This window comes from Vicia villosa, linkage group LG3 (genome assembly GCF_029867415.1).
Source record: "Vicia villosa cultivar HV-30 ecotype Madison, WI linkage group LG3, Vvil1.0, whole genome shotgun sequence".
NCBI lineage: Eukaryota > Viridiplantae > Streptophyta > Magnoliopsida > Fabales > Fabaceae > Vicia > Vicia villosa.
This window is the reverse complement of record NC_081182.1, coordinates 89,481,112-89,494,844: the sequence shown is the minus strand read 5'-3', so window position 1 is coordinate 89,494,844 and position 13,733 is coordinate 89,481,112. Positions and strand designations below refer to the sequence as shown.

Below are 13,733 nucleotides of genomic sequence, written 5' to 3'. Positions count from 1 at the left end.
TAGAGGTATGGGTTGGTTTTGGACATAACTTTGAACATGAAATGGTCTTGTAAATAACTTCCATGGTGCCTTCTTCTTTAATTTGAAACTCACAGCTCACACATGCTATGGAGGAGTTCTTGTACTTTTTGGAAAGTCATAAACATCTTCTACAACTTTGGTGTTTCGAGTTTTCTCAAATTCTCAAGGGATTTGGATGGAAATAGGCCTCAAAGTTTCTTACTTTTAAGGGACAAAGTTGAATTTGTGAAAATTTTCTAAGGTTGGAAAAAGTCAGCAACTTCATGGCTTCATAACTTGAAATCCTTTCATTTTTGGAAATATCTTCACATGGAAAAAAGTTATAGATCATGAATTCCTCTTCAATTTAAGCTCTGGAGCACAAAAAATGGTTGCTTGATGAAGAAGTTACGAGCGTTTAAAGTTCAGCATAAAACATGTGATTTCTTCATGAAAAAGTCAAAACCCTAATCTTTGACTTTTGATTCCTTGATTGATTTTCTTGATTTTTCTTGATCAAATTACATCAATAATCTCATATTCATGATTTTGATCTTCAAAAGTCCATGATTTACCAAATTTCTCAAAAGTCAAAGGTGATCTTGAATACTTAACTTTTTCCAAATGAATTGCATTCTTTCAAGTATCAATTGAAACAAGAGCCTCTAGCCAAATGAATGTTGTGATTTGATCATAATGATGCATTAGATATCCATGAATAAGGTTTTGAGCCACAAGACTTTGCTTTGACCAAAAGTTAACTTTCAAGAGAATTAGGTCAAAAACCCTAATTGTGGGTCTGATGAATTTGAAAGTTTTTGATCTTGATTTGAACCACACTTGGGCTTGGATATTGATAAGGGAAATCACTTGAGCTTATGAGAAATCTTGAGCGACCTTGTGAGCCACAAAACCCTAATTTACCTGAGACCATTAATCTGTCACCTTCCTTGTGAAACAAGCAACAAGCAAACACAATCTTATTATACTTTGGCTAGAAAATGATATATTAATGATTATGAATAATTATGAATGATGATGATGATAATGATGAAAATGGAGATCATTATGGAAAATGGACCACGTGAGTAAAGGAAAGTAAAATACATTCACAAAGAGAAAACATGAAAATAAGTATCATCAAACATCATTATGAGATACATCTTTAAACAAGCTTTCCAATGTATCCAATCGCGTCTCATTTCGAGTTACGAAACTCATTTTATGGTGAATACAAGATATCAATGTATTAGTAGTCTCACTTATCCATAGCGAGATCCAAGCGAAGCAAGTTAGAATCCCTAATCACCAGTATCGCTAGGCGGTCCATCTGTGGCTAAGCGAGTATTTGCTTTCAAGACTTGTATGAATCCATTTTTAAACCATCTTCTTCTACCTTTAACCACTCTATGCCATGTGTAATCATATCGTAACAAACTCAGGAATTTCATACCATGAATTTCATCACTTCTTAACCTCATTAATCTCTAACCATAACAACAAAACTCTTGTATTCAACATGTCATGACAACAAGAATAAACAACAACAATAACTTAGTTTCATCATATTATTCACACAACATTAATACAAGATAAACACCACATAACTTCATGGATTAACAACAACACAATAAGAAATCACGCATAACAAAGATTCACAAAATCCTAATTCCCAATTTTCATGAAATTCTCCTCAAATCTAAAACCAACTAAGAATCCACCTTTTAGAATAGAAGATGACGATGAAATTAAGATGAAATAAGGTGAAATTCTTCTTCTTCTGTCCTCCATAAGTATTTTTCCTCTTTTCTTCTTCTCTTCTTTCTTTTACTATCTTTTGAAAACAAAATGAGAAGAATGACAAGGTTGTAATGATATGTAGACAAGTCCTTTGACTTGATTTTAAATTGTTCTTTTACCATCTTGCCCTTGTTAAACTCTAAAAATCTCTAAAATACCACTCTATCACTTTTACTAATTTTCCTTTCCTTACTGACTAGTAAATATTAAGATCGACATTTGTAACGAGAAAAGCAACAGTCATTGATTAAAATCGGCATTACATCGATAATTCCAACAGAAAAATAAATATTACATCTAAGAAATTACAACAGTCAAAACAATTTCATTTGATTCAAGCATCATTTGAATGACATTAATGTTGTTTTTCACTTCATCCCACCAATGTTCCGTTTTTCCGTTCTCAAGTGAGGTCTTTGTTCTAAGCCTCTGAATCCTTCTGATGACTTCGCCAGGTTTGTACTCCCCTGCTAACCAAGACATCAGAGACATTTTTAGTTGGTCCAAGGAATGGATGAGCCAAACTTTCATCTGCATCGGGGGTTTGAGACGAGAGAAAACAACATGCCCATCCCTTTGGAAAATAATCTATTCAGGAGCAGCTTGCTTGGATGATGACCGCATCCATGATGATGACCTAGGGGATGCCATGAACATAAATATATAGAGAAAAATGTATGTTTGTATGTAATACAACACACTAGAAACCCTAACATTATAGAAAACCATGGTGAATATGAACCACACATTCTCTGTCACAGAACGTTTCGTAGGTATATCCACGGAAGGAACTTAGATATTTTGCTTCCGTAGATGTACCTATGGAAAAAACCCATAATTTTCAAAATTAGAGCCTTTTGTAGATACATCTATGGAAGTTTCCCTGTTATTTTTTTAACAGACCAAAATAATATAGCAGTAGCAGCAGAAGGAAAAACACATAAACACATAAGATCTGTCGCCACCTAAATCTATTGGTCGTTCCAATTTTGACTTTTCCTTATTCGGTTCCTTCTCGATGTTATTCAATCTTTCAAGTTCGTGCATCCTATCAAAAAAAATATTCGGCCACGTCTCAACATCTTCGCTATGATGAAGCGCCCATTCTGGTGACGTAGGTGGTATGGGGTATCCCGGTTTCAAGTAAACTTGCACAAAGTGATTCGCTTTTGAAAGTCATTTAATATACATGATGCGTGCATTTGAATTTGTAGGCGGTGCAGTGCGAAGTGGGAAAAAGGTTTCTGAAAAACCATAACGCGTCAAGTCAATACACACCATATCATAGGCGCATGCAATAAGATGTCACATTTTTTAGAAGTTCATCCACTTTGACATCGGTTCGTAAGGGCCCATCCAAGGCACAAAAGCTTCGTTAACCTCTTCAAATATAGCTTCCTCTCCATATAACCGCGTGTACGCTTCTTTATGCATCTTCAACGCTTGGATGATTTGATGATGGACAACCGTATGGATACCCTCTCCATTACCAAGCAACACTGAGACGGCTCGGTAACCGTAATTACCGTCCTCTGCAACATCTACAATCCGCTCAATGTAAGGGTGCATAAAAACCGGCATCTCTTCGATGAATGGAATTTTCGATGGAATAGGCACCTCTTCGATGATTGGAATTTTTAGTGGAATATGTGTCGGAGGCGGCTTTCTTATGCGAGCTCCTTTATTTGAACTTTTTTGAGATTTAGGAGTCTGTGAGTCGGGAAAAAGTTTATCGACATGCTCACAATAAGAAGGAGACCGTGTAGTCGAGTTGTCATTCGGTGTAGGCTTCAATTTCTTTGGAGCACCCTTTGTCTTAACCGGTTGAGACGGCGGTTTCGTGTCCGTTGTTTCGGGATATCCACTCTTCCGCAATTGTTCTTTGATGTGGAGTTTCATGTTGTCACCGGCCTTCGAAAACCTCTCTGGTATTGCTTCTAATTCGGAAGTAATAGAGATATTCTATTTTTCTCCTTCAACGCAACCATCATCATCAAAACTAAGTCTTTTCCAATGAGGGATAACTTCGTCCATCCTTATTGGCTCGTCTAGTCTCGCTTTTTTAGCAATAACACTTACACACGGGAGACCATACATTCTAGTAATATTGTAACCACACTTTACACTATCAGAACCTACCGTTTCACCTTGTTTGGCCTCGTGAAAAATATAGTTTAACCCGGCCTAAGACGCATTGCCGATCAATTGAGAATAAAGAATGTTGTCCCTAAATCGATGTTCCAACACCGTAATGGTCTGACCAAATGTGGTTTGTATCTCATTATGTTGGTTTTTGGTCATGAGATTTACGCTGTCCTAATCTCGACAAAAGTCACCCTTGCTATTAGCCAACCAAATTTTCAAACTAGCATGTGCCGATTCAACTCTAATTGTGGTTGTATTCCCAATGTGTCAGACATTATCAATCCACGCGCACACAAACTTCTCCTTCACCTATCAAGTATGGTGCTTTCAACATATTTCAACAAATCCGGATACTTTTCACACACTTTCCGAAATTGAAAGACGGAATCGGCGTATAATTCTTTTGTTGAAAAATTTGCAATACGAGTCCATGCATCCATTATTTGTTCAACAATCACACCGGGCTTCACCAATTTTCCACCTTCGGTCTCTACTTGTTTCATCCCGACCGCGGATTTAACCTTACTTCTCACGCTACATGTTATGTGATATCGATAAAGTAATGCATTAGAGGAAGGAAATATCTTTTCCACCGCATTCATCAAAGCGATATCACGGTCCGTAACAATCACCTTGGGCATCTCGACTTGTTCCTTTAAAAGTGACTGGCACACCTCTAATGCCCACCTAAAATTATCCTCTTTTTCACACTCCAAAAAAGCAAAACCAACGGTGTATGTCTTCTCGGTGGATGTAACACCTATTATCTCAAATAACAGAAGTCGATACTTGTTGGTCTTGTAGGTAGATTCAAGAAGGAGCACTGTCGGGAAATTGTTGAATAACTTTATCAAATCCGGATGAGTCCAAAAAATATCTCAGACCGTAACCCCATCGTCGCAAGTTTTGTACCGCGACACGTATTTGTTATCCTCCAACATCTTCAATAGTTGTTGCATCTCAATTCCATCTCCCCTAATTGCCTTATTATTATGGTACCGGATGTTATATAGTTGCCTTATATTTAATACGTTGTCAGGTTCCTTGCGTTTCAATGTGACAAGTATATTTTTTTTGGTTGGACAAGATTTAAGAACATGTCATTAATACATGTCTTCTCTTCCGGTTTGAGCCTACACACACTGGGATGTCCTTGTAATTTTCTGCACATGTCATGGTTATGCAAACCACAAATAACACTAAATCTACACTTCTTACTAGCCACCATATAACCACGGATTTTAAATGGACACTCGCATGTTCTAGTACCCGTGTCCTCTCTTTTAAACTTCCTTAGAGGAGGATGGTATTTCCCACTTCTTTCGCACAACATTGTTACGAAAGCGTTTCTTCTTGCCGTACCATTACCCGATCTTCCTATTACCGCACCAAAACCAAGGTTAGTTGCATTCATACGAATCCATGTGAGCATGTTTTCTCGATCATCAAACTCTTGCTTGTTATTAAATTCACCACCGACATCGACCGCCTTTACGACTACCCCTTCAACCTTCGGTGAAACATCGACTGGAGGAAATAATTCTCTTGAAATATTATCGGGTAGCACCATACCTATTCATAACCTATAGCATAAATAACACAAAATTACAAGACTGTTGTAAAAAAAACAACACAGACACCTTCCGTAGATGCACCTCCGTAACGTGTTCATCTTCAACACGTTTCGTAGATGTACCTACGGAAGCAACATAATTTTTTTTTGTAAAAAATTAATGCATAATGTGGGCAAACAATAAATAAAGATGACTATATATTTACCTGAAATTCAGCCATCTCTTGTAATTTTAACACATTTCAATTCTCTGTGGATTGGTGTGATAGCACGATTATTCTTGATCATTACGATTCACCATACTTGTTTTATACTTATAGATTGCGGTCTTGACAAAAACATATTTAATTCTCTCTTATTCAAAGAACTATATCATCATATTTAGAGATTGAATATGTTCTCGATATTAGATAGAAAATTGCTTCAACTTTAGGAAAAATTAGTACCTTCTAACATGATAACTAAAATAATCAATTATCTTTTATAATTATTAAAAACAGTCTTTTAGATTATTGATGATTAATTTCTTTTATGTATGCAGATCAATTCAGGGTGTGAGGAAGTGCTACCCTAAATTTTGGGAGGTCTCAAATATTTAAAGGGTCCGATTTTTTTCTTAAATATTGATCAAAATAAATAAAATGTTATAATAAAAATCTAATAAAAAAATAAAAAAATACTATAAATAAAAACTCAATACATACAAAAATTTAAATAGATTAAAATTCAAAATAATTATAATTAAATATATTATTGATTAATACGTAAATATAACTTTTATATGTCTTTTTATAATTGTATTTATATTTTAAATTTAGACCTATTTCAAAAACTAGAACTACTAATAATAGTATTAGTGTATATGCGTTATTGAATAATTGTTGTACGCTACAAGTTGGTAATGTATGTTAAGTGTAAATAAAATGATGTGGAACATCAACAAGAAGGAAACAACACAACACAACAACAACCGACACACCAATGAAAATATCAATTATTATTGCTACAAGCTTAAGCCTTAAATAGCGGATTTAGAGGATGTACATAGGTATCAGTTAAATGCGAAACAAATACTATACCTCATAAGTAACTGCCCATTTGCCATTTCTTAGAGGGCGGCGTAAGAGATTGAGATTACCCATATAGAGGGACTTTTTTGGGGGCACAACTTTGATTTTCTTCAGGACAGTATCCACTCTTATAAAGATGTCATCATCACATTTCATGATATATGCAGCACTCACACATATACTGAACTGAAGGTTACTCAAGCTTTGCGTCGATTGGAGGAGAAGTTAAGTTTGAATGATGAAAGCTTTGAAGAAATTGTCCCCTCATACAATGAGAATGATGAGAATGAAGCTACCCATGATTCAAAATAATAGAACCATCAAGGGGTGATCTACAAGCAAGAGAAATCTGCTGCTCTCTCTGGACCAGATAGTTAGGGGTTGTTATATGACGGGATATAGTATATAAAATACTTGAGAGGTTGAAAATGTATACCCGCTTTAAATCAATGAAATATTTGGGTTCTCAATCTATATGTATATGGCATTTTAGTGTGTATGGTCTCGTATAGACGTCTTTCTTTTAAGGGTTAAATAAGTTTTTGGTCCCTATAAATATTCCAATTTTCATTTTTAGTCCCTCCCTGCCTTTAGGCAACGGTTTTTACAAGAAAACCGTTGCCAAAACCAGCTAAAACCGTTGCCTAAAGGCAGGGAGGGACTAAAAATGAAACTGCAATATTTATAGGGACCAAAAACTTATTTAACTCTTTTAATTGTCTAACTGATGCTTTAGACATCTATCTTATGCTCAGATAGTGTTTAATGGTTGAGTGGAACTTGTAGCATGGTTGATTAGATTAAGTTCTTTACAACTATCATCAAGCCATAATTTTTGTTTAATGAAATATGTGGTAAAGTTCTCTTGTGGAAGTCTAATTCCCCAATTGTTATATATTTGTCATGGTTTTAGATTGCGGTTGCGGTTGTGGGAGTTGTGATTGCGGCCATTGCGGTTGTTGCGATGCACATTGCGGCTATTGGGGCGTGAATTTTAATTAAAAAATATTTGAAATACACCATTAAAAAGCACTTATTAATGTTAATCTTTTACATTACAACCACATGTAAATTGAGTTTATGAATTCTCAAATGTTGAGTTATGATGAAAATATGTGAAGAAACATGGGTGAAAGTGTTTGATGCGAAATCTAGCGTTGTTGGACGTGTGATTATAAATCACACCGTAATTGCGGCCCGATGCGGATGCGGAGGCCACCGCATCAGCAATATTGCGGCCGTAATTACGGATGTGGACCGCAATTTAAAACCATGATGCTTGTTGTTTTGTGAGGCTAAAAGAAATGTATGGAAAATTAATAGAAAAGGTTTGAAACTATTCCTCAACCAGATTTAAAACCATGCTTAAACAATGGATTGGAGCTTGTTTTCTCCACTTCCTTAAAACTAAACATCATATGCTTAGAGAGGAGAGTAAAAATGCTAAAAGTGGTGTATATTCTTGTAGGTGATAGTGGTGAAAGTTATCGTGAATTACTAGACCATAATTTAACTGATGGAAATGAAAATGCTTCTCTAAATTGTGTTGTTTCCTTCTTGTTTTTTTAATATATGTGGTATCCAACCAGTTAGATCGACTAATTCATATAGAGGGCTTTCACTCCGCGTAGCCCTTAAGGGTTTGGAATTATCTTGGTCTCGGGCACCATCGAACTCGAGACCCCATTAATGGGAGAAAACCCTTGGGACCCGAGCTCCCTTCTGTTGGACCAACCCTCACAGGTTTTGTTTCCTTCTTGTTGATGTCCCACATCGTTTTCTTTACACTTGATTTTAGTGTTTATATAATTGGCACAAACAAACATTGGTATCTAATTGTGAGTTGGATAGATAATGCAACACTTTGGGGCCCAAACTCCCAATTTTTCATTATAATTTTCAGTAGAGTGTTAAGTGCCAAAATGTAGTTATTTTGTGTTTGTAAATAGTGGCACTTATCGATACTTTTTGTTAATACCATTCGAACAATACCCCGTTTTGTGTATAAATACGTATACTTTGTGAATAGATATATCTTCATATACTTTTATACTTTTTGATAGTTTTCTATTCATTTTGTAGGTATTGAGGCGTATTTGGAGCATGAGCAATAACGTTGCGAAGACACGGCTTCAAACGCGCGATTTTGAGCGGCGAAATCAATTCATTCGGCGAATAAAGCTCAAAACCAAATAATAATAAATCACCAATTTGGTTGATATGTTGTCATTGTTAGATAGAGCATGAAATAAGCTTTCCAACGCTTCGAACCGGGCGCAAATCAGAGTTACGGTTCTCAAGATATGGCCAAAATAAGATTTCATTTTTCTGTTGCGCGGGTTTTTGGCGCTTAGCGCGGTCTGGCGGTTTAAGACCAATAAAAAACAGCCCGCTTAGCGCGGTAGGCGTGCTTAGTGCGGTCTGCGACTTCAGTTTTTGTATATATGTTATAAAATCAGATTTTTTAGGTTTGTATCATCTCTTCTTGACAAGTTGAGCTCTGATCCATTTCTGGTAGTTTAGAGCTTGAGGAAACACCATTGGATGCTACCCCATGTGGATTGATCATGGATCTGTCTCGATTCCATTGTATTGATGAGATCTTTCCGATTCATCTTCTCTCTTCCCTTTGTTTCATTCCAATGGTGGGTGTTGTATGCATATTTCTACTCTTATTGTATGCATATTTGTGGATCTTGGGATCGTTTATATATTTGCTTTACAAATCATCATTGTTGTTGTTCTTGATCTTTTTGCTTAAATGCTCTGGATTTGTGGTGTTGCAGACAGGGGCATCATAGATCTTGATTAGGAATGATAACTGTTAGTTTCTGGATTGCAGACATGGATTTAGGGCTAACAATCGTAGTGGGTATCGAGTTTAATGCCTCCGTGTTGTTTGTGTCGGTGGAGAAATCGCTGATGTGAATAGTGTGGTTGAGCTTTCGTCGGTGTTGCAGACATGGGCACCGATGTGGCGTCTCGATTGATGCCAAGTGATGTTGATGCGTATTGTGAGTGTCGAGCGATAGATCTTCGGATTTAAGTATTAGACGGGTAGAACGAAATACAATTCCATAACTCTTTCTCTTAGACTATTGAGAATGTTTATCTGCTTTTATTTACGTTTCCCGCATTTACCTTTCCGCACCCCAAATCATGAAACTTAGAACGCGAGATGGCCGAACGGCAGTTTTTCTCAACCAATCTCCGTGGACACGATAATTCCCGGATAAATATTTCCAAATCTTTTGTTACTTGCCCTCTACCGCTTCAACAAAATGGCGCCGTTGCCGGGGACTGGTTTTGCGATTAATCGCATTGTGATGGTTTCAGGTTTTAAGTTTCGTAAATATGTTCATATCGTATATTTTGTGCATATTCTCATACTTGTTTATATTTGTATAATGATACCATTTTATATTTTCATACTTGTACATGTTTGTGTGTTTGATTTTGTTCCTCTTTACTTTTGCTATTTAGCTAGGTGAAGTTGGCTAAACAAATTGAACTCGGATAGTTCGTAAATTCTAAATCTTCACTTTTCAATTTGTTTAGCCAATTAAGGATTTTGTAAATATTACATTTTATGTATATTATGTTTTTACACATACTTGTATATACTTTTGCTTTTGATTCGTTTGTTAAGTGGTTGGGCAGGACGTCTTCTTTAGGTGGCGTTTGAGGCGAAAGCATTGGCGTACCGCGAGGAAGTTTCTTACCATTCGCGAAACAATAAAAGGCGTCGAGCTAACGACGTAAAACGAGCGCTTGTTGGGAGGCACCCCAACGGTTTTACTTTTCTGTTTTTCTGTAAATGAGTAGTGTAGGTGTTAAGTGGAGGCACACTGGAATTTCTATTTTGTTGCACTGGTTTTTGTCTTTCTGGTGTAGCGCGCTTAGCGCGCTAGACCGCGCTTAGCACGATCTGTAGCTGTGGCAAATGAATTCTTTTTAATGATTCATTTTCCTCACCTTTTTCCCACTTACGCCAAGGCTTTATAGTATTGTATTTTATAGTTATAATTTTAATTCTTTTGTTGTTGTTTAGACTCAAATTTTGGCCCGATTACTTGAAGTCGCATTTGGTAATTCTTCAATTTTGGTTGATTCAACATGTCAATTGTGCGGTGATGATTGTTCGAATTTGTACATAGCAAGGTACTCGTTTATCGTCTTCTATAGCATAATATGTTTAGGAGACTTTTCATTTGTACAATTTTCATATTATTCATTCTTTTTGCATAACTTGCTCATGACTTGAATCACATTAGTTTCCCCTTTTTACCATAAATGTGAGGTGGCTTTCCATTGTGTATATATATGAGTGACCGACATTTCTTGTTTTAACTGGATACTATTTTGTTTAATCTTTCGTCTGTATTGATTTTGTGAATGCACGAAAGTGATCAAGGCACTTGTTTGATTTTGAGCACAACTACCATAGCTAAATATCAATTCACCTTGTGAGTGTGTGAGCATTAGTAACCCCCTTTGAGCCTTTTTGTCAATGTCCATATTATTTTTGCTTAATGCTTGTCTATGAGCGTTTGGTTTTCATTTGTGTATGGATGTTGATTCTTTGTTTTCTTGAACCCTCAACTATGATTTATAGTTTTAATTTTTACCTTGCCTTAGAAAGTAGGGAGTATTCACTTTATTTTGTGGTTGAATTCAAGTTGGGGAGAGGATGTATGCTTGCTTATGTTGTGATTGATGTGAGGTTGAGGAAAGGAAAAGAAAAAGAAAAGAAAAAAACATGTGAAAAAGAAAGAAAAGAAAGAAAAAAAGAAAAGAAAAGAGAAAAAAGTTTGAAAAAGAAAATAACAAAAAGAGTTTGGAATAAGATTTGTGTTAATAAGTATTGTGTTTGGTGTGAAACATGTGATGAAGAACAAAGTTTGATTGAAATTCCTTTGTTTGAAACTTTGTGGAAGTAATTACTCCCTTAGGTTTAGGCAAGTTTTTGTTTCGATTAGCTTTAGGAATTATCACTTGTTTGTTAACCGAACCACATTACAACCTTTAAAGCCCTTGTGATTCGTGTCGTTGCATTTTCGATACTATTTTTGGATGAATGAATAATTTTGTCTTTTGTTTGCAAGTTGTCGGGTGAGTGTCATTAGTCCTCACCTTTCGGTGTTTTTCATCTACCGATGAATTTTTGCTAGGCGTGATTCGTGATTGAGCTTGTTTTGTTTTAGAATGTTTTGTATGATTTTTGTACTTATGATCTGTTTCATTTTCATGTTGTCATTGTAGGATTGTGGTAAGTATTTACTTTGTTGGTACGTTTTTGTTTGAACCGTATAATTATTTCGTTTTTCCAAATCATGTTGATTCTTGATTCTTTGGATTTTTACTTTTGTGATTTGAGTGTTTGTCCTTGTTTGAGGACAAACAAATTCAAGTTGGGGAGTGTTGTTAAGTGCCAAAATGTAGTTATTTTGTGTTTGTAAATAGTGGCACTTATCGATACTTTTTGTTAATACCGTTCGAATAATACCCCGTTTTATGTATAAATATGTATACTTTGTGAATAGATATATCTTCATATACTTTTATACTTTTTGATAGTTTTCTATTCATTTTGTAGGTATTGAGGCGTATTTGGAGCATGAGCAATAACGTTGCGAAGACACGGCTTCAAACGCGCGATTTTGAGCGGCGAAATCAATTCATTCGGCGAATAAAGCTCAAAACCAAATAATAATAAATCACCAATTTAGTTGATATGTTGTCATTGTTAGATAGAGCATGAAATAAGCTTTCCAACGCTTCGAACCGGGCGCAAATCGGAGTTACGGTTCTCAAGATATGGCCAAAATAAGATTTCATTTTTCTGTTGAGCGGGCTAAGCGGGCTTGACCGCGCTAAGCGCGGTCTGGGAGCATTTTTGACACGTTTGGCAGAAAGTTTGGCGCTTAGCGCGGGTTTTTGGCGGTTAGCGCGGTCTGGCGGTTTAAGACCAATAAAAAACAGCCCGCTTAGCGCGGTAGGCGTGCTTAGTGCGGTCTGCGACTTCAGTTTTTGTATATATGTTGTAAAATCATATTTTTTAGGTTTTTATCATCTCTTCTTGACAAGTTGAGCTCTGATCCATTTTTGGTAGTTTAGAGCTTGAGGAAACACCATTGGATGCTACCCCATGTGGATTGATCATGGATCTGTCTCGATTCCATTGTATTGATGAGATCTTTCCGATTCATCTTCTCTCTTCCCTTTGTTTCATTCCAATGGTGGGTGTTGTATGCATATTTCTACTCTTATTGTATGCATATTTGTGGATCTTGGGATCGTTTATATATTTGCTTTACAAATCATCATTGTTGTTGTTCTTGATCTTTTTGCTTAAATGCTCTGGATTTGTGGTGTTGCAGACAGGGGCATCATAGATCTTGATTAGGAATGATAACTGTTAGTTTCTGGATTGCAGACATGGATTTAGGGCTAACAATCGTAGTGGGTATCGAGTTTAATGCCTCCGTGTTGTTTGTGTCGGTGGAGAAATCGCTGATGTGAATAGTGTGGTTGAGCTTTCGTCGGTGTTGCAGACATGGGCACCGATGTGGCGTCTCGATTGATGCCAAGTGATGTTGATGCGTATTGTGAGTGTCGAGCGATAGATCTTCGGATTTAAGTATTAGACGGGTAGAACGAAATACAATTCCATAACTCTTTCTCTTAGACTATTGAGAATGTTTATCTGCTTTTATTTACGTTTCCCGCATTTACCTTTCCGTACCCCAAATCATGAAACTTAGAATGCGAGATATTCGAACGGCAGTTTTTCTCAACCAATCTCTGTGGACACGATAATTTCCGAATAAATATTTCCAAATCTTTTGTTGCTTGCCCTCTACCGCTTCAACATAGAGCAGACCAAATTTTTGGAAGTTGAAAATTCTGGTAGTGTATTTGAAATTTCCGGCATTGGTAAATTTTTCCCAAAAATTTCAAATTTACCACTGAATACCAATAACTTAGTGGTATGCTGAAATTTGCGGTAGTGTACTCATTTGGAATTTTTCAACAATTAGAATTTTGTCTACATGTTTGGAGGGTTCTGATGGCACCGACAAATTTGTGTGGTCTAGAATGAATCGCAATTTGAATAAATAAGGGTATATATTATAGAAAAATAC

The 13,733-nt window shown here is 36.2% G+C and overlaps 1 protein-coding gene across 1 annotated transcript; it reads right to left on the bottom strand.

Moving 5' to 3' along the window:
- Nucleotides 1–3,114: 3,114 nt before the first annotated feature.
- On the bottom strand, nucleotides 3,115–3,699 carry LOC131658507 (uncharacterized). The gene has a single exon (XM_058927793.1). It carries the CDS (start codon nucleotides 3,697–3,699, stop codon nucleotides 3,115–3,117), a length of 585 nt encoding a protein of 194 aa, XP_058783776.1.
- Between the last annotated feature and the right edge of the window lie 10,034 nt (nucleotides 3,700–13,733).

Bases quoted from the DNA above. Each gene is read 5' to 3' on its own strand.
- LOC131658507 (XM_058927793.1), bottom strand. From the start codon at position 3,699: ATGAAACTCCACATCAAAGAACAATTGCGGAAGAGTGGATATCCCGAA.